This window comes from Monodelphis domestica, chromosome 5 (genome assembly GCF_027887165.1).
Source record: "Monodelphis domestica isolate mMonDom1 chromosome 5, mMonDom1.pri, whole genome shotgun sequence".
Classification (NCBI taxonomy): domain Eukaryota; kingdom Metazoa; phylum Chordata; class Mammalia; order Didelphimorphia; family Didelphidae; genus Monodelphis; species Monodelphis domestica.
This window is the reverse complement of record NC_077231.1, coordinates 54,830,387-54,857,941: the sequence shown is the minus strand read 5'-3', so window position 1 is coordinate 54,857,941 and position 27,555 is coordinate 54,830,387. Positions and strand designations below refer to the sequence as shown.

The 27,555-nt window shown below is 34.1% G+C and overlaps 1 protein-coding gene across 12 annotated transcripts in view; it reads left to right on the top strand.

Moving 5' to 3' along the window:
* OSBPL8 (oxysterol binding protein like 8) overlaps positions 1–27,555 on the top strand; it is a 266,838-nt gene that overhangs the window by 189,139 nt on the left and 50,144 nt on the right. For all 12 annotated transcript variants that reach the window (XM_056798473.1, XM_056798470.1, XM_056798475.1 and 9 more), the window contains 5 exons: positions 9,363–9,433; positions 17,550–17,627; positions 20,388–20,489; positions 22,342–22,545; positions 26,253–26,337. In XM_056798473.1, the coding sequence (XP_056654451.1) occupies positions 9,363–9,433; positions 17,550–17,627; positions 20,388–20,489; positions 22,342–22,545; positions 26,253–26,337 (540 nt within the window). The remainder of the gene's footprint in view (positions 1–9,362; positions 9,434–17,549; positions 17,628–20,387; positions 20,490–22,341; positions 22,546–26,252; positions 26,338–27,555) is intronic.

Genomic DNA, 27,555 nt, shown 5'->3' with positions numbered 1-27,555 from the left:
ATATATGCAAATAAATGAGAGTGAAAGAAGCATATAAAGAAAAAGCTTAAATTCTACTTTCTGCATGAGGCCTTTTTCAACCCCCAAATTGTTTTAGATTCTTGTCTTTCATCAATGTTTCTTCTCTGTATTAATCTTTTAAGTAACTGTTTATTTACATTTTGTATTTCCTTTCTTCTTAGAATGAAAGCTAGAGGATAAAATCCTTTTGGGTGATCAAGGACTGCTTTTGTTTTTCTTTGCATCACCACTGCTTCTGGATAGTACCTGGTATATTGCAAATTCTTATTCGTTGAAGTAATGCTTGTTGGTTGACTGATTTATACAAAGAAATAGATAAATACATATGTAAAATGCTGAATGTTTAGAGAGGTTAGAAAGGTGAAGTGAACTACAGATTAGTTATGAAAGCAGTGGGCATATTTAATGGTCTCAGGGCCAAAAGCAGGGAGGAGTTGGTGGAATTTGTGCCAGAGATGGTAAAGGGATTTGCTTAATGAGAAAAGTAAGCTTGATAAGTGCTTTGTACATAGTACGTACATGATAAATATTGAGGACAGTTAGAATGAAGAATACATTTACTACTTGATGAGAGTGGAGTGACTACTCTTTGTCCATTATCTTAAAACTTTGGCCAGGAGTTAATTAATATTTTATTCAAAGAAAGAACTTTTATGAGATTCTGAGTTGGAGAGCTAACATCCAAACAATAAGAGATTCTTATTGCTATTTGTAGAATAGATTAAAATGGAGGGCTTTGGTCAGACTTAGAAGGTAGACTGGGAATAAGGCCGTGACTAAGATTGGCTGTGAGGAAAGGAAACCATACACATATGATATTGGAGACTTTCCATTGGGGTAGTTTAGATTATGGCTCAAAAAGCATCAGAGGCATGGGGAGAGATTAGTTCTGAAATTGGGGGTGTTCTAAGAGAACATTTCAGTTATAGTGATGCCTGTTGAAAAGAGTAGTAAGTGATATGTATAATCCTGACTAAAAGGTTTCTACCTAATGGCATAATCAGTAATCATTCCTCCCAACTGATTCTGTTGATTGGCGTTCTGTGGAACAGGAAAAGTTAGAAAAGCATAGAATTAACTCAGTGTTTTTATCACTTAGAGCTTTTGTATCTGTTTTATTAAGTTCTTGATTTAGAAAGAAGAAAATCTTCCTTGCCATTTGCCAAAAGCTCCAAACTCCACAAAACCACTGTTGAAAAGTCTTTAATATTTAAGAGATCAAAGTTTAACATGTTTGAAGAACCTTGGTACTCTTTGTCCAAAGCACCTATTGGTCCAAGGTAATTTCAGATGCATTTTTTCAGGCTAGTATCATAATGGCAATGATAATAACAATGATATGGACACATAAAAAACCTAATGTTTGTATAATGTTTTATATCATAGCAAATATTTATATGTCCACAGCATTGTTATTATCATTGCCATTATGATACCAAAAAAAATTAATTACATGAATTTTCTGAAAGAGGAAAATCCATTTAATTTGGAGACAAACCAGACTTAATTTTACTTTAACAAAACACTTAATAATCCTTAAAAATGGTTCAGCTAAAAGTAAATCCATGTCTAGCTCCAGAACTATACATTAGTTCATTTTATATTGTATCATATTCCAGTAATAGTCAAACAAGTGATTATATCGTATCTCATCAGCATCTGTATCAAATATTCATCACATCAGTGCACTTATTGAGGCCATGCATGACTGTCTTTGCTCTGGGCTCTGTTCAGTTGGTATCACAAGAGTCAGTCCTGCTATCAGATAGCAAACTGCACCTCTGATAAACATTTTTGTAGGACTTGTCTACCAGTGGGGAGAGAATAGGACTTGAAGGTAGGAGACTTAAGTTTAAAGCCTTTCTCTGACAATTAATGGGCTTTTGACCAAGGACAAATCATTCTCCTTTTGAGCCCCACTTTCTTCATCTGTAAAGTAGGGGCAGTGATACCTCTTCTGTCAGCTTTGAGATATATACACTGAAGAAATTGTAGAGCATATCCCTGTATCTGTTAATTTATGTGAATGCTTTTAATTCTAATTAAATTAAAAAAAAAGTTTTGAGCAGTTTTTATGTAACATTTTAGTGTTTTTATATAGAGCATAAATTTATTGCCCAGAATCTCTACTATCATATGAAATTGAAACAACTTTTTTGCATAATTAATAATTATTGGCACATTAGATAGAACCTTCTGAGTTTCAGATACATTTTTCATTAATATGACTTTTAATAAGTCTCAAGGAATGGCCTGTGACTCACAGTTGTCCTATTGCCCTGTGGTGTTTAACTCCTCCTTTCAGGTAAACATACTTGTGGGAAACATACTTTAGGGAAAGCATTGCTTCGTTCTAATTCTGAAATCTGTTTTGTCTTTATTAGATTAAGTTACTGCAATGTATATAATTTCAGATTACCCTTGAAAATGACCCATTAACTTCAGCCAGTGCAGAATTTAGCAACCTTTCTTCTCAAGGACTTTGACTACATGGAACATTATCTGTGTTGTGCATTTTGTACTGGCACCCTGCTTCTGGGTGCAATCCAAGAATCCTATCAGGTTTGAGTCCTGATTGTCTTGGGGAACATTCTGTTCTTTGCATATTATTCCTCAGTGAATTTGGAAGTTATTGAGACCAGTCTTGTTAATAGTTCTTTGATTTGGACTTTGGAGATGTAAAGGGTTTATTTTCTGGATGACCTTATTTCTGTACTTGATTTTTCATTCCAAAACAAAACATAGCTATATTTTAAATTAATGCTTTACTAGTTTTGAATTGATTAGAAATTTCAATGCTTTGGGAGATCCCCCTCATAATTTTCATTTGAAAATGTTTGTTTTAGTTTATGCATGTAACAGAATATCTTTGAAGGAATTTACATGGGTAATTAATGTAATTCTTAACCTGAATATATAAGAATTACTGATGGTTGAATTATTTCCTCCAATGGCATATTGTTAGGCTGGATTTAAAATACAATTTTAACTTTCTATACATTTCAACTTCTTAAGATTCTATGTTTCATTTATCAGAGAAAAAGATTCACCAGTTAAAATGAAAAAATCTTTCTCATAAATTGGGAAAGAGGAACTGCTTCACTGTCCCCCATGATATAAAAGTAATTTAATAAATGTCTAGGGAATAAAATAAAGAGAATTGAAATGAACCTTTTAGCAAATGAAGAAAAAGTGCTATATAACCTGTCTTCTTGTTGACCTACTAGAAATTATTTTAAGATGTGTACTCCTTTGTGGTTGTTTAGTTGTTCAGTCATGTCCAATCCAAAGTGACCCCAAGATTTGTCCATGGGGTTTTCTTGAAAAAAAACACTAGTGAAGTTTGCTATTTCCTTTTCCAGTGTGTCCCCATTTTAAGGAGGAAAAACTGAGGCAAGTAGGGGTGAAATGACTTTGCCCAGGGCCACAAAGCTATTAAGTGTCTGAGGTCAAGTTTGAACTCAGATCTTCCTAATTCCAGGCCTAATGCTCTATCTATTGTACCGCCTACCTGCCCACTGCTACTTCTTGCCTTTTTTTTTTAAGAAGGCTGTTATTCAGTGAATAGCTTGTGTTCTCTATTTAGATAGACTCAGAGAAAATAAATAGAAGTAAAGAGGAGGTAGTAAGTCTGCGCAAAAGCATAACCAACTTCTTTAAAACATGTCTCTTTATTCTTGCCACAATAGGTCTCAATGTTGCTTTAATTACAACTGAGTGACATTTCTTGATTCACCTGTTGTTTTTGGCATGTGTTCTTTATTATTTAAGAGAACCTTTGCTCCTCTGTCCAACTGACTTATATCATGTGATTTTGGGGGAGAGGTTTAATTTTGGAAGAAGAATTCACATATGAGATAGGATATTTGGGGAGGATGAAAAGGTTGCATTTGAGAGATTTTACAATATCTTAACATTCCAAATATTTACATTTTTAAAAATTACTTTTACTACCATTACACAGAACTTTGAGCTAAGAACTCAAAGATACAGGTTCTTTTGTTGACTTGCTAAGTGATGACTGACAAGGCACACAAACTTCACTTGCCTTGGTTTACCCATACTGTTTTTAAAGTGAAAATATTATCTATACATTATCAAGATTCTTCAAGGAAGCCAATTAAAAGGGAAGGGAGGATATGCAGTTTGTGGGAAAACATTTAATTAATAAATATTACTGCAATAACAGGATTTTTTTTTTTTTACAGTTTAAACATAATTTTATTCGGTCATTTTCAAACATTATTCCTTGGAAACAAAGATCGTTTTCTTTTCCTCCCCCCTCCCACCGCCCCTCCCATGGCTGACACGCAATTCCACTGGGTATCACATGTGTCCTTGATTCAAACCCATTTCCATGTTGTTGGTATTTGTATTAGGGTGTTCATTTAGAGTCTCTTCTCAGTCGTGTCCCCTCAACCCCTGTAGTCAAACAGTTGCTTTTCTTCGGTGTTTTTACTCCCACAATTTGTCCTTTGCTTGTGGATAGTGTTTTTTCTCCTAGATCCCTGCAGAATGTTCAGGGACATTGTATTGACACTAATGGAGAAGTCATATCATGTGATTTCTTTTTGGATCTTAAAGTATCATCAGTAGTAGTCATCCTGGTGATCCTAGAAATTATTTGATTTAATGGCATATTTCTCAAACTGAGTCAAAATAAGTTGTTTAATCTGCCCAAATGTAGTGTGGAAATTTATAATAAGTACAACCATAGTCATCCACTACTGCTAAAGGAGAGTAGTAAGCAAGGTGTTCCAAAGGTTTTAGTGTGGGTTTTAAGCTTTAATTACATACTTAAAACACAGTGAATTTTGGGATGCCTTATATTATCTCTGATTTAATTTCAGTTTTGGTCACTATAGTTATGTAGTGTTTAGGGTTTTTGTTGTTGTTGCTCTATATTTATTTTGTAGTCCAAATATATAGTATATAATTTTCCTGGTTCTGCTTACTTCACTTTGAATAAGTTCATGTAAATGTTCCCATTTCTCCTTATTTTCATCTTATATTGTGGTTAAGTATGGAGTCTTTTTGTTAGTAACTTCATATATATATATATATATATGCTTAGTAGTGGAATGTCTTGACATGAACACTTTAGTCTCTTTCTTTACATAATTTCAAATTGCTTTTTAGAATGGTTGTACAAATTCCCAGGGTCTATCAACAATTCATACTTGACCTGTATGACTGTCCTTCTACCTGTTTTCCACAACCTTTTCAGTTGTAAGCTTTGCAATTTGCTGTTATGATTAATGTTTTTCTTATTATTAGTGATTTGTAACATTCATATAATTAATAGTTTTCAACTCCTTTTTTCCTATTCTTTGATCACTTCTCATTTAAAGACCTTTCTAATACAGATGTTCTTCCATTGATATTTTATGCTTACTAGTCATGGAACACACAACTTTTCAGGGGAATTAAAATCACAAGCCACACAGAGAGCAATGCAAGGACACATAATGCATGTAAATAGGCTACTTCATATTGCCAATATTTTATTTATGAAAAGTGGCTCAATAGACTGATAATGCATTGTATCCAAAAGTGGAATAAAAGAGATTGCCAGAACCATGTATGACTAGAAAAGAACCTAGGCCATTCACTTATGAAGCATAAGAAAGAGCAGATGAGCAGCACAGTGAATATGATGCTGAGAGTCCTACAGGAGGATGGCTGATCCATTAGATACACCTCCTTTGGAGGATTTCAAAAGGTCACAAAGGGAAGATGAGGGTGGGTTATAAAATGCAGTCCTGGAGATACTTACCCACATTCATGAGATTACAGAATCCTACCACTGGAAAATTAAAGTGGACCTCAGTAATCATCTAGGCAAAACTTTAGCTCCTGAAGGATCTCTATTACAACATGCCTGATAGATGATTATCCAGATTCTATTTGTAGACCTTTTTTGGGGGTGGAGGGGGAAACCCATGACTTCCCAAAGCATCATATTCCATTCTTGAAGAGTTAGGATTATTAGATTTTCTTGACATCAGTCTTCATTTTGCCTCTTTTCAGCTTCCATTCAATGCTTCTGGTTCTGCCCTTAGGGGCCAAACAGAGTAAAGCCCATACCTTTTCTGTTTGACAGCTTGTTTCATATTTGAATACAGTAATAGTCCCTTTGTATCTTTGTCTTTAGGAAGGCCCAGTTCCTTTAACCAATCCTCAAATGACTTGGACTTAAGCTCTTTGTCAACTTGGTTGTCCTTTTAGACAATGTCCTTCCTAAACTATTGTGTCTCGAACAAAAATTGAAACTCAAGATGTGGTTTACCAGGGAAAAGGATAATGTAACTGTTATTCCTTTATTCCTGGTAGCTGTCTCTACAGTCCAAAATCACATTAGCTTTTTGGACTCACTTCAACACTCTTGACTCAGATTCATCCACGAAAGCTCTCAGATCTTTTTTCAGACAAATGTGGTTGACTCACCCCTCACCTTTCCTTTTCTTTCTTATACTGTACTCACAAATTTTGTTTTTTTGAACCCAGGCATAACATTTTGCATTTGGCCCTTTGAAATTTCATCTTATTAGATTTCTCCCAGGGTTCTAGCTAACTCGTCAGGGTCTTTTTGGATACTGACTTTGTCTTCTGTGTTGGCTGTCTCAGCTTTATGCATTTTTGATTAGTTATCTACCAAAGAAAATGCCATGAATGAAAATAGTTACTAGGTTATTAAGCACATATGTGCTTAACTTTTTAGATGAATGTAACTGGATCTGTGTATGTAAAACACAGAAATATTTGAATTTGTAAACTATCTATTCCTATTAAGAACTGCAAGAAAATAAGAACTTTGAATCTTCTAGCATCATCTTGTGTATTCCCTTACTTTAATACAGATTTCAATCACTTAGTGCCTTTTCCTTCTGTGTTCTTCTTGTCCATGTCCTCCCGTGTTCCTCCATAAAAGATCTACCCAGTACCCTGAAAGCTGCCTTCATTAAAAAAAAAAGGGGGATGCTGATATTGCATCCCAACTATTGATCTGCTCACCCTGACTCTTGCTTGGTTTACTTCCTTTTCTAGTCATATTTAACCTTGATACTTTTCTATCCCTTTTCATGTAAAGGACATAATTGTTAATATGTTTCAGTATGCTTTAGTCTGCATTTTGGTGGCTTTTTTAGATTCCCCCATAGTAATATTCCATGATATGCAACAAATGCAGCACTATAGGAAGAATATTGGTGTTAAAATATGTGCTATTACCACTAGAGTAGTTCAGGATATTTGTATTTTTAGAAGCACATTGTATTTTCAGACATATTTCTATTTGAGTTTAATATCACTGCACTAGGACATGGGTAAACACCTTCAGTATGTATATCTTCCTGTTTAATGCTTTATCTAATCTTGTGTAGGTGTTTATACATAACTTAATGGACTAGTGTCCATTGATATTACCTCTTTTAAAAAAATGTTTGTGCTAGATGTCTGCCCTACTTGAGCCACAAATTATGGACACAAATGACTTCAGTTTCATTCAATAACATTTATTGAATAGTCTGACACTTTCATCAGGATGGTTGCTACTGTGCTACATTTCAGTTAGGTATGAATAATAAGTGTTTCATATAAATATCCATGATTTATTACTTTTACATAGTCCTCCCAAATTTTGTCAAGTTTTCTCTTTATTAATTTGTCATTTATAGATAAAGATGATGCTACCTATTTTTCTTGAAACTCTGTAGTTTGCTACTTACCTACAAGATTAAAAGATGGAAGTCCAGCATCTCAGTCCTTAATACAATATTCTGATCCTTCTCTCTTCCAACCCTTATCCCTCCACTCCCAGTGGTCGAAGATTAGGGTTTCCATTGACCACTTTCCTAACATGACCCTCAACCCCTAGATCAGGACTTCACATGGAAAAGCTTGTTCCAAAAGTCTTGGGTTCTGAAGGGCTCAAGTATTTAGAAACTGACTGGTTATAGGAGGCAAAGAATTGAGGATGATTCCATAGTTTTGACTCCAGGTGGCAAAAGTAATCACAAATTTTAATTGAAGAGGTCTAGAAGAGTTGGGATCTGTGGAGAAGATAACACATGTTTTTAAATCATTAAATTTTAAATCTTTGAGTTTGATATATGGCATCTTGGTTTTAGTAGGCAGGAAGTTAGAGATCAGATATGAAATATACTTCTTGTCAGCGAGATTACTTCTTGGGTTGCCAGATTACCATCTGTTGCCTGTGTTTCATCTTGATGCCACACTAGCTCACTTTACTGTAAGTTTGCCTGCTGATGTAAACTAAAAAACAAGATATATTTAAATACCTTTGTCTGTTGGTATCACTCTGAAATTTTTTCCTGATTAAACTAGAATATTTATCTTTCTTAATTCTGACCACCCATCTTTAATACTTAATCCACATTTAAGTTTAATCCACATTTTAGTACTTAAATGGGTAAGTTTAATACTAAGCTTATCCTGGCTTAAATTGTTCTTTAACTGTGTGGTTTTTTGTTTTTTTTTTGTGATCCTTTCCTATCAACATCATAAACTTCTCAATGATGGGAATCATGCTTCATACTACTTTTGTTTATAACATTCTTTTTTGTGCTATTTTTATATGCATGGTGCTAACAAACTTGGTTATGTGTGACACATCTCAGGTTGGAAAAGTTATATTAATGTAATGAATTCCAAACCAGACATGAAGCTTGCCCCAGGGGCTCAGCTCTCTCAAATTGCATAATTTGTTCTTTTCAGGTTGGTAGTTTTTAAATCTTTAAACAACAACAAAAACCCAAGGTTTTCATGGATGTGTTTGGTCCTTGGAGGTCCACTAATGTGCATTTTGGACCTCATGCAGGTGGACATAGATAAAAGTAAATCAGGTTGGATAGGCATGAGTGATTTATCCTTGTCATTTGAGGGAGTACCCAGATTGATAAGATTATGGACGCATGGAATATGTTGATTTGTATCTTAGTAAATGATGTTAGTAAGCAATTGCCATCCTTCTTTTCAGTTGTGTAGGACGAGGTGTTTTATAATTGTCTTCTCAGGCAGTGACTTTAGATGAACTGTATATTACTCAGTGTTTTTATAAAGCTGACTAATTTTTAAAATATACAAACATATCTGTATGTACTGGAAACAGTATCATTTGGATTCACTTATAGCAGGAGAAGCACCATGGTATACTAGAGTCTGATCTTAAAGTTGGGAAAACCTTAGTTCAAAACCGTAGTGCATTTAACTTCTTAAGAGTATAAGTTTCAGAGTTGATCTGGACCAAAAATAAATGTTTAAAGAACATGAAGATAAACAAATACAGCAATGCAATAATAATAATAATGTTTCTTTTTAAGGTTTTGAAAGAGGAAAGGATGATCTATCTCAAAATAGAGAAGAGACATCACATTCTATGTCAAAAAGCAAGGTAAGTTTTCTGTTGTCCAAAAACGTATTGCTATGACATAATTATTCTGAATGTACAGCATAGCTGTAATATTTATATACACTGTCAACTATAATGATATATAAATGTAGTTCAACTGATATGAGATTTGGTTTGTGACATGAAAAATCATACCAGGATAACATACTATATTAAGTAAAAAAGAAATGGGGTTCTACAGCAGCCAGTTTAAATACTAGCTGGACTAAGTTTAATTGAAATTTGGAGCATTTATATCTGGTAAGCATCAGGATTGGAGCATTGCTACCAGATTGTCCATTATGACATGCTTTTTATTTGAATACTTTCTTGGATTTTTTTTCTTAGTTGAACTGTAATTTGTCACTAGAGTATGAGAGCTCCCTCTTTATATTTTTGCTTATTTGTTTCTCCACTATCTTTGGTTTTTCCTTCAATAACTTAAGTGGTTTTTGGCTGAAGCAACTTTATTTAGTATGTTCTATTAGTTTAGAGACAAATTTTGATAACTAATAGTGAATTTTTTTTCAGATAAAACTGGAATAGTTATAAGAAAACATATCTTGATTCCAGAAAATCCTTCCCTGTGTCCCAGCAATATTTTTTTTTCTTCCTCTCTTTGCAAATCCGTTGTTTTTATCTCAGGAATGGTATGAATTTTCATAGCATATTTTAATTACTATTTCATTTACAGAGATTTTGCTTATATGCCATTTTCACTAATATTCCCTGTATAATGAATGTTAATTGCTTTAAATATATTTATATAGGTGGACCTGAAGGAGTCAGTATTAATTGTACTTACCCTAAAAACACCTATATCAAATAGTGACACTTAGTTGGGGATGGAGTATCACAAAATGGTAGACTAAAAGGGTTAATGACTTACCTAAACCTGGAGAAATCTGCCAGTTTTAGAAATACAATAAAAGTCATAATATAAACTGTCCTGAATTGATATGTTAGGAATGAAACCTTTAAACACTTAGAAAATTGAATGATTATATAGATCTTAATCAGGACAAAGATGTTGCACACACATGCCATTTCAAATGAACTCTCTTGTATGCCATAGCCTAGAAAGTCCAGAGAGATGCAGAAACAAATGAGAATTTATGATACTTCTTTAAAATCTCTAATTATTTTAATAAGTGATTTGCTATTGCTCCATTATTTTTTAGTGATGTTTAATAGTTTCTTCCTTTGTATCTTCTGTATCTAATTTCTCTTTGCTTCATATAGCAAACAACTATGACCTGAATTAAGACCCTTATTTCCTCTTGTCTAGACTATTTCAACACTCTCCTAATTGTTCTTTCCACCTTGAGATTCTTGCCACTCTACTCTGTCTTCCCCATGATTACCAAAGTGATTTTTCTTAGATGAGTATTTGACCATGTCATTCATTAATTTCACACAGTAACTTAGTAACAGCCACTGGCTGTGGCTTCTTATCACCTCTAAGATAAAATATTAACTCCTCTGTATGACTTATAAAAGCCTTCACAACCTGGACCCAACCTGTTTTTTAGCCTCATTATATATTCTTCTCTTTTTGGTACTCTATCATCCATCCAAGCTGACCTTTTTTTTTTTTTTTACACATAGCACTCTCTACCTTCACCAGTCCTTCAAGATGCAGCTCAAATACTTCTATGTGAAACTTTTCCTGATTCTCCTTTTGTAACTGCTAGTACCTCTCCATTTCCTAACTACTTTTTCTTTAGCTGTCATGCTATTTATTTTGTTTAAATTTAGTCCATATATGTTTTCACCCTTGATAGAATGCAAATTTCTTAAGAGTGGGATTATTTCATTCGTGGTATTTATATCTCTGGCACATAGTGGGCACTTAATGTCTATTTGATTGATTTATTTTTTTTACAAATCAAATCCATGTTTAACTTATCCAAATATAGTAGGCATGTCACTAGCCAAAATAGGAAAAGGGGATTATACACAATATTGTTGAACTCTTCAAAGTTCATTTTGTTTTCCTTTTCAAACATAATATAAAAGTATGATAAATTTAATATGTAATTTTCATTGCTTTCTTATGTTTCTATGATTTCTTTCTGGCCTTCTAGCCCTTCTTGTTTGTATAAACTTCTGGGAGCACACTTTTGATTTGTGTGATTAATTATCTCCACCCTTCCTCTCCCTTTCCAATCCCCCCCAAGTATATTCTTATTCCCCTTTTTCCATTCTTCTTCTAATATCATTAAACCATAAAAGGAACTACCTATTTGTAATCCCTTCATGTGTTTGATTTCTAATCAGATTGCCATTCACATGAACTTTTAAGGCTTTTTGCTTTTTGACTAGATAAAGTTTGTGGGGGGTAAATTTTTTTTCTTCTCCATTTATTCTGCTTAGGTAAAATAATCAGATAATTTACTTTCACATTTTATGAAATTTATTTCAAAGCATTTCCATATTGATTGATTTGTAAAGTAGCTATACTTAGTTTTCTAGTTTTCTTATCTGTAAAATGAGCTGGAGAAGGAAATGTCAAACCACCCCAATATCCTTGCCAAGAAAACTCCAAATTGGGGTCATGAAAAGTCAGACATGACTGAAAAATGACTGAATAACAATAATATAGTAACTATGTTGAAAATTTGTGATTGACAAAGATCTATATATTTTTTAATGCATATGTTGGAAACTAGTGTAACATTCCAAAATGTTCTTCATGCTATAGAAGAACACCCATATTCTGGGCTCTTTCAATGTGTGAGTTACTTGAAAATGAAATTAATTAACTCCAGTAGACATTAATTAAACACTATGTGTAGCTCACTTTACTGAGGCATTACTCTAGTTATAGTATGGGCAAGTAACATTTTGAATCAACGTTCAGTTATCCATGCCAGTGAAGGGGGAAGCATTATCAAGTATAGCATGGCCAGTTAGACAGAAATTAAACCTGTTTCTGGGGAATCAATGTAATCTGATTGGAAGGGATCTCTGAAGCAATCTAATTCAACTGATAATTTCAATAATCCCTCAACTAAATCTTTCCATAGTGGTCATTATATCATACCATATCACAGAAAGAGGAATGTAGTCTCTTGAAGCAGCACATTTTACTTTTTCAATAGTTTCTTATTGTTAGCTCTTTCTGACTTCGTCTCAGTTTACCTCTCTGCAGCTTCTACCAGTTTCTTCAAACCTTTATCTCTGGGATCAACTAGGACAAGTCTCTTTGTTTTGTAATGGACCTTCAGGTACTTGAAGATAGCTGACCTGTCTTCTCTAAGTCTTATCAATTTCAAGCTGGAATTCATTCTCTTCAATCAGTATTTGTATGTCATCATTATAGGTCCCTCACTATTCTAGTTACAACCTGGATGCTCTCTTAGAATTTGTGATCTCCAGAAACTCATTGTCCTGCAAGATTAAATCCAGTTTGAAACTCATACCTCTTTAGTATCCCCTCCCCTCTTTTGGGGCACCTCTGTTCCTCAGAATGTAGGGGATAGAGAGTAAACACCAGAGAGTTCCTCCCAGATTCTGTACACTTTAAAGAGTGTGCCCAGCACAGCTCTACCTTATTATTTCCCACCAGAGCTACAGGGCTTTCTCATGCCCCCTGTACTAGGTATTCCCCCTTTTAATCTCCTTAATCACTACCTTTGCTTTTTCAGCTTCTTTGTGTGTGCTGTCTCCCCCATTAGATTGTGAGCTCCTTTAAGTCAAAAGCTGCCTACCAAAGTCCTTAGGTCTTTTTCAGTTGAACTGGTATTTAGCCACATCTCTTTCCATCTTGTGCTTGTGAAAATGATTTTTAACCCACATGTAAAATTTCTGTCGAGATCTTTTTGTTGCATTGTACTGTAGAAATCCAGTTCAAAAACTTTCATCTTGCCTGAGATACTCTGTTAGGGTGGTTATAAAGATCAGGGTCTACTGTATTTGTGGCATTCCCCTGATCTTTCAGTATAGTAATCTAATCGTAAAAGAAAATTAAATTTTTCTGGTATAACTTGCTTTTGATGAAGTAATGCTGTTGTTTTGTGATCATTGCTTCTTTATCTGAATGTTCGTAAACCATTCTTTTAATAACTTGTTCTAGAATTTTTCCAAAAATTTGAGTCAGGCAATTCAGTTCACTGATAATTTCATATTTCCATTTTTGAAAATTAAGACCTTTTATATTTACATTAATTTGTTTCCTTTACTTTTCATTACTTCTCAAAAATCTCTCTGGTCAGTCCCACATACTAGTTCTTTCAGTACCTTGGAATGTAGTTTGGCAAGATCTGGTAATATTAACTCTTTCACTTGCCTTCATTTGCAATTTTCTGTTTTTTGTCCTATATATTTTACAATTTGAATGTAATTATTTTTGTACAAAACCCAAAAACATTTATATGATATAGGACTATGCATACTACACTTAAATATTCATTTTCATTAATCTGCTTTTGCTTCTTTTTTCTGTGTATTTCCTTTAAAATCTGAACTGGTCATTGAATTATTTTTGTATTTATATGAGTCTTTTTAAGCATCTCCCTCTTCTTTTTCATCATAACTATTTGTATTGTGTCAGATCATTCTTGAGTGCATCCCATTCTTCTTGAGACTACTTGTCTTATAGAAATTATACTCTTCTCTAAAATCTTTCATGTACTCTCCCATCTGAGTTCATTATCATAATCATAGGTCATCTCTATATAGCATTTTAAGGTTTGCAAAGTTCTTTACATACATTATCTTTTTCGATCCTCTTAACAACCCTGGGGAATAGATGTCATTATCCTCATTTTACAGACAAGGTCATTGATGCTCACAGAGGTTAAGTGACTTAGCCCCTAGCTAGAAAGTGTCCTGAGGTGGGAAACAGACCCAAGTCACTTCAATTTCAACTCCATTTTTCTGTTTACTATGCTGCACTACTCTTCAGTGTCATTTTATGCTTTGATTTCCTCTATCTATCTTGAGTGCTAAATTGAACAGGCATTCATTCCCAAATTTCTCGCGATTTCTACTTTGGTAGCCAGTTGTTTGTTTGTTTTTTACTGGTCCATTTCAAGCCTAGAATTATAGTTCTCATTATTTCTTCCACATTTTGACAAATAAAACAATTATTAAAGCAAGTCAAGAATTTATTCTGTTCTTAGTGGGAAAGAAGAATGAAAGGGTAGGACTATACAAATGTAAAATCTTTTATCCTAGTTCTTTATGTCAAATTTGTGATTTTTTTTTAATTCAATACCCATCTTTTTGGTAGTTAGAGGTCTCTCACTAGAATATCATTTGTTTTTCTTTATGAATTTTCACACACATATCCTCCATCATGCTCTTCTTTTTTTGGTACATTAATTTCTCCTCAGTAATATATTTTCTATACTATAGAGGCCTACTCCATGAGCACTCTATTTTATTCCTGTTAAATTAAGTATATCTTCACATTGCTTTAGTCCAGATATTTGCTTTTTCCTACCAAATCTCAGTAAGAGCTATGGATTAAAATTTCTCTCTTGCATCCCTCTCAGAATCATCTATCTGTTTCTGAATATGTTTTGCAATTATCTGTGTGTGTGGTTGACTGAATGCCTGACTACCCATATATATGTGTATATTATCTCTCTTTAGCTAAAACTTGAAAGCAGATGCAGTTTTCATAATATCTTTTGTACCTAGCACAGTGTTGCCACATAAGAGTCACTTAATAAATTCTTATTGAATGTACATCAATACCCAGAGCTGTGAGTATTTTTACTATGTCTTCTTGGAAACATTTTCTTATAAATTATCGGGTCTTTATTTATTATCTTCTCATATTGGATTAACTCTTCTCTGGTACCTGGCTTACTGGGTCTATTTGGTCCATTTCCTCCTACTCCTTTGATTTTTACTTAGCCTTCTTAAATACATCTGAAAGTAATTAGAGTCACTCCTCATATTTATATAGTGCTTTCCCCATTGAAGTTGTATGGAGTAGATCTGATCCTAAATTCTGGAAGGCTGTGTCAACTATCTAACCTGTATAGATGCATGAAGAGACACTAGATTGGCTGCAGAAATATCATCTAAGTTATAGAGGAATTGAAATCTGCATCAATGAAAGGATTACTTTTACTGATAAAAGTATAGTTTCTTGAAATATAGCACTCTGAAATATTTCAAAAACATAAGTTTCCAGGCAAATGTATATCTTTTTATCAGCCCTAACTAGGGTTTCTACTTGGCCCCTTGTTCTTTTGTCCTCTGTCATTTCGGTATCATCAGCCCTGGTTCAGTAATTAAAATAGTAGGCAACTCACTTGTGAGGAAATTAGACATCTGGAAGCTTCAGCTATTTTAATTAAGCATAAGCTTGGAACAGAATTTTGAAAGTTTAGTAATTTATCACAATGATTATCCTAATAGTTAACTAAAAAGCATTTCTTAAATTCTAATGTTAAATCATTCTGCATCTTTGTTTTTAAAGGACGGAGTGTATGTAATTTACTTTAGGAAGATTTTCATTTTTTTTAAAATTCCCATTTTATTATATGTCAATATTTAAATGGTTAAGATAAAAAAGTCTTGATGCTTTGTTGTGTGAAATACCTCATTTCTCAGTGATATCAGCTCAATTAATTATTACTATAGAGGATCTTAGTACTCAATAACTATTTCTTTTTTCCAGTTTGCTAGTTCTTCTATATTAGCCTTTTGGCAATCTCTGAAAACTACCAAAGTGTAAGGAAAATCATTAAAAACCAAGTCCAGGCTTAGTTGGCTATGTAACCCTGAGCAAGTCATTTAACCTCTGTCTACTTCAGTTTCTTCATCTGTAAAATGGTGATTCTTTTTTTTTTTTTAAGCCCTCACCTTCTGTCTTGGAATCAATACTGTGTATTGGTTCCAAGGCAGAAGAGTGGTAAGGGCTAGGCAATGGGGATCAAGTGTCTTGCCCAGGGTCACTCAGCTGGGAAGTGTCTGAGGCCAGATTTGAACCTAGGACCTCCCATCTCTAGGCCTGGTTCTCAGTCCACTGAGCTATCCAGCTTCCCCTAAAATGGAGATTCTAAAAACACCTGCCTCCCAGTGTTGTGTGAGGATCAAATGAGATAATAATTGTAAAGTGCCTGGCACAGTGCTTGACACATAGGAAGTGCTATTTCAGTGTTAGCTATAATAAAAATAATAATAATTTTACCATTATTTAGAGTTAAGTGTGACAGCAATGATAAATTTTATCATTTCCATATGTAGATAATATTTTAATCTGACTCACATACTGATTAGTGATCATCCAAATTAGGAATAGTTTTGCCTTCTCTATCTAAATATACTATATAATGACATTCAAGTCTTTTGGGGCTGCATGACTGATTTCTAAGCATTACATAGTGTTTTCTCCTTTTGGATACTAGGTAACAAATTTATTATTGTTAGTTTTTAAACTTGACATTTGCAATCTTGTCTTTAGGATTAATTGCTGAGTCAGGCATTTAAATACCTACTGTGTGGGTAGACACAAAGAAAGACACATTACCACTTTGGTTGTGGACCAAAGGTTTAGAGGGAATGTTTTAGAATGCATTCTTCCTCTTTCTGTTGGAATCCCAGGGTATAAAAAAAAGAAAAAGAATCAAAAGTTGAGTAGGTGGTTCTTAAGCACCATGGTTCTTGTGATCAAGTTGGATTGGCTACCAATGATTTTAGTTATTTCATAGCTGCTCCATGGAAAAAGCAAAGTAATGTGAACATTTTGCTCAAGTATATCTCCATAAGCCTTAATCCAACTACTAACGAGTTGGAAGAATTACTCCTCCAGTTCACTAGCTTGATTGCATTTATTCCTTGAAACATTAAAATGTATATAATATTTCTCTTCATGTTCATTTGGAAAGAAAATACACAAAATGTGTTGTTCACCTTTATAACTTGTCAAATGACACTATTTTGGTTATATTCGATTTTGAATAATTTTTTAAAAACACATATTATATAGAAAGATAGGAAAATTCCATGTGTACCCCTGTATATCATTGAGTTAAAATGAGAATAGTTTTGTTACTTTATTGAGCAATTATATTTTGAGGATCTGTGTGATCATGGAGCCATGGATAGAGAGGTTTCAATGATTTTTTTTCTTCTGTTCATTTTTATATGTGTACAGTCTGAATCCAAACTTTATAATGGCTCAGAGAAGGACATTTCATCTTCAAGCAAGCTTACCAAAAAGGAATCCCTTAAGGTGAGGCAATTTTAAAAAATAATTTTGTTTTGTTGACTGGCAAATTATTTCTTAAAAATTACTGAGAAGACCCTTCTAAGTTTTCTTATGAAATATTCACTTTGAGATATCTTAATTATTATTAAGGCAATATTGATGTGAAAGTGCAGCTGAAGAGAGAGACTTGGGTTGGAATTATAGTTCTGAGACCATCTCTATCGAAAAGATAGTTGAGCCCATGGGTGCTGATCACCAAGCAAGACCTCATAGAAGGAAAAAAAGAAGAATGCATAGCACAGGGGCTTAGGGAATCCTTATGGTTAGTGGGTGTGACCTGCATAAAAATCCAATGAAAGGTTATGAGAACAAGTGGTCAGGCAGATAGGAGATGAAGGCGGCATCATAGAGAAGGGAACATATCCAGAAGGGGGTGTTTGATGGTATAAAATTCTTCTATGAAGTTGACAAAGATCAGATTTGAGAAAAGGCCATTAGATTTGTCAATTAAGAAATCACTGGTAACTTGGAAGAGGGTTATTTTAGTTGAATAGTGAGATGGGGAGACATATTAAATTGGAAGCAGATGTAAGGAGACAGAGTAGAGATGACTAGTGTAGACAGCGCTCCTTCCCTTCCAGATAGACTGGCTGCAACATCCCATGTCTCAAACTCACTAGTAACTGCCCATACTCTTTCACCTAAAAATTCCAGGACTAGGTACATATCCCATTGAGATGAATGATAAAAAGAAAATCCTTTTATAAGCTTTTTGTAGTAGCAAAGTAAATGCCCAGTGATTAAGAAATAGCTAAATAAGTTGAGTTATATGAATGTAATGGAACTTTCCTATGCTATCGAAAACAATAAATATGATACAGAGAGGCATGCAAAAATATTAAATATACAAAGTAACTTAGACTAGGAAAACAGGCTACACATTGACTATATCAAAATGAAATATTAACAGCAACAATAATACAACAGTTGAAACTGAATGCTATGAAAAGTATAAACATACTGACCCGGAAGAAAAACTGTGAGGAAGCACCCTCTATATTCTTTGCATAGGTAGGGATATATAGGTGTATAACACTGCATGTAATGCCATATTTTCTTGATACTATTAGTTTGGTGAATTTTTCATTTGTTGTCATTGTAAGCAGTAAGATCACAGGCAGGGAGAGAGTGAGAGAAAGATCTGTTGGGAAATGCAGGTTATATATAAATAGAAGATGCCAGTAAAATTTAATCTTTAGATGAAGTTTTCCCTCCAATTCTGTTTAAGTGCCTTAAAATAAAGGAATATAAAAGACATACAATTTTATTTGGAAAATCTTAGTCAAGCAAATAGCCTTGCCAGTTTAATTTTTTGATGTACAATACTTTTTTTAATCAAGAAAAGTTTTTTTAAAATAGCATATGTATAAGCAGTTTATGATTATTTTAGTAATAAGCATTACCATTTTTAACCTGTAATTTTTTGTCAGTTGCTTAAAAGAATATGATCCAATTTAATACTTTGGATGTCCCAAAAGTCTTGGTGAAATTTTAAGTATTAGTAACTTTAAATGTAGAGTGAACTTAAACTCTCCTGAAATAGAGTTTAATGCAGTAGGGAGAGCTTTGAGACAGAGAGAACAACTGGAAGGCTTTTCCAATAAGTGAGGTATGAAAGGTAATAGGTTTCTAGGAGAGATGTTGTGAGATAGCATCAACAAGACTGATAGATTGAGTAGGGTGAAAGAGAGTGAGGATTGAGGATAACACCTAAGTTATGAGCTTGGGTGAACTGGGAGCGTTAGAAAGAGGGGAAGGTTATGGGAGGAAAACTATTGAAGCTACTTAGTTATCAAAGGGCATTTCCCAAGTACAGGTCTGACCATTCATCCCTCTATTGATAAACTTCTGAGCATCTTGAGGACAGAGACTATTTCTATCTTTCTTGAAGCACATAGATGCTTAATAAATGCTTTCTGCCACAGCCCCGTCAACAGTGACTAGTCATACCTTTTTGTCTAGTGGATTTAAACTAGTAAAACAGCAGAGAAAGAAGTTTCATGATGGTAACAAAAATAATTCTCCTTTCAAATCTCTATAAATCTTCTGTCCAGTCTATTTAACTAAATTATTATCCCAGTACTATAATTTATTACAGCTCAATCTCATGAATGAGTAGACTGAGTTGTTGGTTTGTTTTTTAAACTCTTACCTTTTATCTTAGAACCAATACTATGTATGGATTCCAAGGCAGAAGAGTGGTAAGGACTAGGCATTGGGAGGCTAAGTGACTTGCCCAGGGTCACAGAGTTTAGGATGTGGTCTGAGACTAGGACCTCCTGTCTCCAGGCATGGCTCTCTATCTACTGAACTTATATTTATGAAGGTAAAACCTTGGCAATTTGTTAAATAAATAAATAAACATCATTTTGCCAAGATTTGTATTTACTTTTAACTTTAGTAGGCAATACTGACTTTTCCTAGGAAAAGGGCATTGAATTATAGATTCCCAGACTATGGAGATTTTTTTTTCCCTAGTCATATGGTTTTGAATGACATAAAAAAACTCTTTAGGAATCAGTTATTTGGGTTGTCAAATTAAGGTGGTGGATCAGATCATCTCTAAGACTTCATCTAGTTTTAAAAATTCAGTGAACTTGTGATCCAGTAATTCTAGGTGTTTAAGAATTTTTCACTCCATGTTCTACTCATGCATGACTTTTTTCAGTGTTTTGCTCATTTTCATAAGATTTCCATGTATTTATTTTACTTTCTTTAAAACAGGTACAAAAGAAAAATTACCGAGAAGAAAAGAAAAGAGCTACAAAAGAATTACTCAGTACAATCACAGATCCTTCAGTCATTGTTATGGCTGATTGGCTGAAGGTCAGAGTTTATATTGAAATTAGAATTTTAAATTATTTGATGTTCATTTTCTGGAATCAGAAAGCATAGAAGACAACTCTTGGGTCACTTTTTTTCCATGTGTAGTAGGACTTTTATTATTTTTGTTTTCTGAGATTTGTGAACCATGTTTTTATGATAGCATAGTTAGATTTTGAATTAAAAAAATAAATAATATAGCTAACATTTATAATGTCCTCTGTGATTTGGAAAACACTTTGCAAATGTGTTATCCCCATTTTATAGAGTCTGGAGAATTCATCTGTCTTGCCTATAGTCACAGAGTTAATAATGTTTTAGACATCATTTGAACTTAGTTTCAGAACTGCAGAATCTTAAAGCTTGAAGGAACTTCAAAGGTCATTGAATCTGACTGGTACCTAGAAGAAAAACTCAACACTATATCTTATCACATATTGCTTGAATATGTCCAGTGAAGAGGATTACCCCATTACCTCTCAAGGCAGGCAATTCCACAATTGTCAGTGCATTTTTACCTTGTGTCCCTCCTGACTCCAAGTCCAATGCTTTCCCCACTATTCCATTCTATTTCGGTAGACATAGTTATCAACATCAGTTGAGAGAAGAAGACACAGATAATCCAAAAATCAAAGCTATACTTTGTTTTTGATCCTTCCCTTTATTAATTTTATCCACCACTTTTCCGTTATTGTCTACAGACTCTCTGAAGTGGAATGACCCTTTAAGAATTCTGTCAGACTCACTTTGACTTTGAAGGGAATTTTAGAAGACAGTGAGGAGCCCCAGGATTTGTTTCCTTAGAATCAACCCTTTCTACCCTTTTCCCCATTCTATTCTGAGATTCTAGCTCCAAAAAGAATACCAACTGCTTCAGCTTCAATTAAGCCTCACCTTAATCAAATTTCTTCTGGGTAATTAAGAGATGAGCTATCCCCTAGGACCATAGAGCAGTACAGTTTAAAACTAGTTTGCCCCAAACCATTGCCCATCTTACTAAACTGGCTCCATGTGTTGTTCTTAGCCTTATATGCCACAGAGATTTTCATTTTGCTATGTATCCCCTGCCTGATCTGGTTATTTCCTACACTATGGTCTGCATTCACCAAACATTACTTTATTCTGCACCAGTCATTTACCCAGTTCCTCATGCCAACCGGAGAGATGAAATCCTTTTCTTCTTCTGGAGAGCCTAATATATTCCTCATCTCATCCACTCTCTGATCTCCGTTCTTTAGGTATCTCTTGCATGTACATATAATCGTTCTGAAATACATACTCATCTTCCCTTGGCTCAAAACCTTTACATCTCAGTGTAGATCTCCATATTGTTCTACTTTGGGAAGAAAATAGGAGTAAGCCATCTATTGACATGAATTTTTTATATACATAGAGATAATTGAGTATTGAATATAAATAAAAAACAAAGGTCCTACTCATTCTCTTTTTAAAGAACTTCATTACCATACACTCACGTTCATTGCCTCCTTGAACCATGGAAAAGTAATATTTCTATAAAAGTAAACATTTATAGGGAAAAACGTATTGGATGTATTTAATCCTGTTCCTTAATTGTCCTGAGCTCTCAAGAATGTACATCTGATAAGCACAGAGAAAGATTGAAGTTAGTTTCTGATTTTAAAATTTAACTTAAGTATAACTCTTAAATACCTATCATTGCTAAAGGATAGAGTAGTTTAGAGAATTAAATTTTGCTATTATCATTTAATTGCAGAAATTACATTTTAGAACATTACATAGTTTCTTGAATTTAAGCATAAACTTATCATCACTTAACTGTTTCTAGCATTTCTCACTAAATGAGAATTATTTAAAATACATTTTCCCCCTACAGATTCGTGGTACACTTAAGAGCTGGACCAAGCTTTGGTGTGTTCTGAAACCTGGAGTGTTGCTTATTTATAAAACCCAAAAAAATGGTCAGTGGGTGGGAACAGTGCTTCTGAATGCCTGTGAACTTATTGAGCGGCCATCTAAGAAGGATGGCTTTTGTTTCAAACTTTTCCATCCTTTGGAACAGTCCATTTGGGCAGTTAAGGTAAGAATGAAGCTGGTACTTACGTAAAAATTAAGAATTAAAACCCTAAAAATAGTGCTGAGCAGAAATAAAATCTATAACAATGCATTTAATGATTATTTTGCTGTTATAACTTACCAAATTCCTGTTTCTCTGCTTTTACACATACATTTTCTCTCATTGGAAATATTTTTCATAACTCCCTAGTATGGCTTCTTCAATCTGCCTCAAGATAGATCTAAATCAAAATTCATCCAGAAATTGCTTTCATTTACTTCCACTTCCATTAATTGATTCAATTTGAACTGTATTACATTTGTGGGTGTGTTGCTGTATAATCTTGTGATTTTATTTGTGAATTGTGGGCTTCAACTACATTGTAAACTGACAACTACATTGTAAACTGAGAGCAAGGGCCTTTGGATATTTCTCTTCTCTATTCTCCCCAGTCCCCCCTACTCAGACAGTAGGCACTCAATAATTCCTTGATCAACAATTGAATTTATTTACAATTTTCAAAAATGTTTGAACCAGAACTATTATTTTATTGATATAAGGAAGTTTGGATGAGTTTTCTGCCAATACTGATTCACATCTGCTCTTCAATTTCTAATGTTAGTAAGTGTGTCTAGGAGACTGACCATTGAAGTATAGACTCACACGACCAGTGTGTATCAGAAGTGGGACTTCAACTGGGGTTTCCTAATTGACTTTCAGGGCTGTCTGGCCTTCTACCATGACACAGTACTTCTTGTTTCAAAAATAACTTTATGAAAACCATTGGTATTAAGGTACAATCAGGAACAGTCACATAATAGTTGGACTTTTGTATTATTGTATTCTTTTGTCGTGCCCGTGGATTGTAGAATTTCAAGCAAGAATGGGACCTTGAAAAACAGCTGCCCCAATACTCTCATTATTTAAAATTAGAAATTGAAGCACAGTGGACATTAAATGCCTGGCCAAAGTCAAACATGTATGAAGTTGTGGAGCTGGTACTCAAATTCATCTTCTCTCATTCCAAGTCCAGTATCAGCTGAGAATGTATGTGTTATGTCCTTTTTTAAAAATCAGCATTGTGTAACAATAATGGTAAATTTGTAGGAGTATAGGATTATGATGTTCTCATTTTGAGATGAATTTTTTTCAACAAAATGTCATTCTAAAGGACATCTGAGATCCATATGCTTTATGTTTCTCATGAAAAGAAAAAAGCTTTTTCTATGACCTTTGGTTTTTTACTCTCCTTCATATATCCATTCAGTTGTCGAGTCTTCTTTTCCTTTTTTTTTATTTTTTTAAAATCCTTACTTTCCATCTTAGAATCAATACTGTGTATTGGCTCCAAGGCAGTAGAGTGGTAAAGCGTTAGGCAATGAGGGTCAATTGACTTGCCCAGGGTCACACAACTAGGAAGCATCTGAGGTCAGACTTGAACCCAGGACCTCCCCTTTCTGGGCCTGGCTCTCAATCCACTGAGCCAGTCAACTGCCTCCAACTTTTCTACCTCTACTTTTCTAGACTCAGACTCGATCCTAATTCCGGCATTCGTCATTTCTTATCTTACTCTCTTAATAACCTCCTAATTAGTGCCCCAGAATCTAGTTGTTGTTTTTTTTTCTATTCAAGACATCCCCTAAATGATATGCTACTCTTCTGATCATGAGGGCCAAGAGGATAAAATAAAAAACCTTCTCCCTGGTATTTAAAACACTAGTTCCTTTAGACTTATTTCAGAGTTCTTCATGCATTTTCCATCCTAGACTTGTCTATTAGATCCAAATTCCTTCTTTATGAAGCATTCCTCTCTCCTGCTTCATCTTTGCTCAGGTGGTACCTTTTGTCTGTAATATATATCCATGTCACCCTTCCCCTTTTAAAATCTCTGATTTTTCTCAGCTGAATATTTCCTTTAATACAAGTCTTTTTCTGACTCTACCTCTACCTGACCTACCCCCTACTCACCTAGATGTTAAAGCTGTATCCCTCCTTAAATGATTTTTTTTTAATTACTTACTTGGATAGACATTATATCCTTCCAGAAAAATGTAAGCTCCTTGGGGGCAGGGGGCATTGGTAAGGATTGTTGTGTGTTTTCTTTATAAGGTGAAGGAGGAAAAAGGTGCACATAAACATTTAATACATATTTGTTGATCTTAAAGTAGAATTTTATTTAGCAGTAACAAAAACTTATAATAGTTGATAGCTTTTTTTTAGTGCCTAGCATATAATCAATGTTTATTGGCTAATTGACTTGTCACATTTTGTCATTTTAGAAATATTTTTGTCAAAAAGTAGTCCAAATTCTCAAAACCATATGTGTTGTAGAGTTGCCAAGGGAAAAGAGGCAGGGAAGAGGGGCAGATTTGTACCTGTAAGAATAAGACACTATTACAAAACTTGGAACTGTCTATTGCCATTGTGAGGTCAGAGGTTTGGGTCATAAGGGCAGAACTAACCCATACTTTTATTTCAGACCTATTTGAAAATCTTCAGGTTTTTTGTGGGGTTAGTTGATGGAATATTGGTTGTTTTAATACTTCTTTCTCTTTCTTGTTTTAACTCATCAACTTTCATTTCCTAAACTTAAATATGCTTCACAAGCCCTTCTGCTTCTTGAATGAAATCTTCTGTGTCTTTTGTTTTTTGATTGGATTAACTTCCTGAATGTGTTTTGATCCCTTCTAGCAAAAAATATGCCTGTTTTGTTGAAGCCCTGCCAGGCTTCCTTCCCAGATAAATGACCTTGTCTAATCAGTAGTTCTTTTTGTCTCTGTTCAGTTGAGGATCTAAGGATAGTTATAATTGTCTTAACTGATAGGATTAGGTCTTGAAAAATCTTTTTAACTACTAATACTTTCTGTTATGGAGAGGCAAAATAGAAGAGTGGAAAGAAGGCTAATTCTGGAGTCAGAAACCTGGGTTCAAATCTCATTTCTTTTGTTTGCTTACTACATGTGGCCTTGAGACAAGTTTCTTAGCCTCTCTGCATCTACTTTCTTCATTTGTAAATTTCCAGCTCCAGAGTTTTAGGATCCTGTATGGAAATGACTTGGTACTATCTCTTGTGTTGTGTCACTTCTCAACCAATAAAAATGCTTTCTTTTCCTTTCCTGAAACAACAAATTAGAGTTTCTCTAATATGTTTTTAAAAACAAAATTTTCAGTTGTTACAAAATGAATCTTTATACCATCTTCAGCCCAGTTTAAAATTAACTTTTTCCCTGTACAATTTGTAACCATCTTTTTTCTTAATACATTATCACAGTTAAAGTATGCTTAAAGACCTCTAGAAACTGTACAGTGTTCTTTTTCTCATTATTATTGTGAAGTACTTTGGAACTAGAATTTTAAGTTAAATTCACATTTTACTAACTTAGGTGATCTTTGGAAGAATAAGTTGGGTTTCTTTTGGTTACAACTAGAGATGAAGTTGTCAGGATTTAGAAAACAAGTCACTTGCTATATTTATTATAAGAGATGTTGTAATAGAAAAAAAAAAATCCCTAATGATACCAGTGTGGTTACGAAAGCTAAAATTCCAGGAGAAAAGATCACTTTTCTGTTCATGTTATTTTTGCATAATTCTGTTAAAATTGTAGGAAACATTTTTTCATAACATCATAAACTCCAAAAGTAGCAGTCTTTACTTATTTAAGTAATAATAAACCATAAGAAATTAAGATTGGTGTTATCTTACAATCCATTTGTGTTGCTTATATTTTAAGGGCCCAAAAGGTGAAGCAGTTGGATCTATAACTCAGCCATTACCTAGCAGTTACTTGATCATCCGAGCTACTTCAGAGTCAGATGGTATATACATTTTCTATTTTGATTTTATTTTTAAGCCTTTTTTTGTAAGATGTGTTTTATAGAATCCATAAAATATAATTAAAAGCTGTTTAACCAAAACAACAATTACATTGTTAAACTGTAAATCTGTTCATTCTATTTTAGCCTGTTGGATTCGTGCCACTTAATAGAGAAACAAGAAGCAATATCTTAGGGCAGTAAACTAGCAAGCTAGAGTATCTTTATTTTAAATACTATCTTTTCACGAAGCTGAATTTCAGATGGTTAAAAAACAAAACAAGACTAATCTGAAATATGGAAGGTAGAATTGAGGAAACTAAGTTTATGTAGGAAATTATTTTAGAATAATACTTGACTCATTAAGCTAGCCTTAAGTTGTGCTAGAATAAATACATTTTACACACCAAAATATGGGGTGTTCATAAAAATGTATAACATGAGTCATGGCGGTCAAAAGAGCTAATTTCTTTATAGGGTCTCACTAGTACATTTACCTCAATTAGTAGTCTTTCCCAGTATTAGGGTAAAAAGTGTAATTAAATATCTGAGAGCGTAGTGTTTTTTTTTAATTTTCTGTTTTATTTTATTTTACAGTTTACAGAGTTGTTTTGTATATTATTTCCCTTAACATATAGATACGTTATGTAAGGTAAGCAGGGCAACTTTGAGCTCTCTCCCATTTCAAAATACATAGTCCATTCCCTCTTGAATAGATGCTCAAGGAAACTTGATGACTTGTGAGGTGCCATCATTGCCCAAGTTTACACAACTGATAAATGCAGAGCCCAGGATCCAGGCTTAGCTTTTCTAGCTCTGTCCCTAACCCAAGTTGGGTGCTCTTTCTGCTGTAGAATGTTGCCCCAAAGGAAAGCGACTGTCTTCAACAGCCCCAGGGCACAGCATAGACCATGAGAACCTTCCATATGCTATATTGGAAAAGTATAAGAACCAGGTGTGGACCTGGTGTCTGCAAAATTCTCTGTAACCTAAAATAAATAGCCTAGTTGGGAAAGGCCTGCCATTTGACTGGCCCAGGAGCTTGTCAGTGATGCAGACTCTTCACTGTATGATCTTGAGGAATCCCTCAAAGCCTTGAGAGGGCTCAGCAACTCCCTTGACCAGGTCACTCAAGCAATCTGCATCAGAAGTGGAGCTACCACTTGCTTCCTCCCGTACCTCAAGGCCAGCTTTCCAGCCATTGTACCACATTGCCTCTCA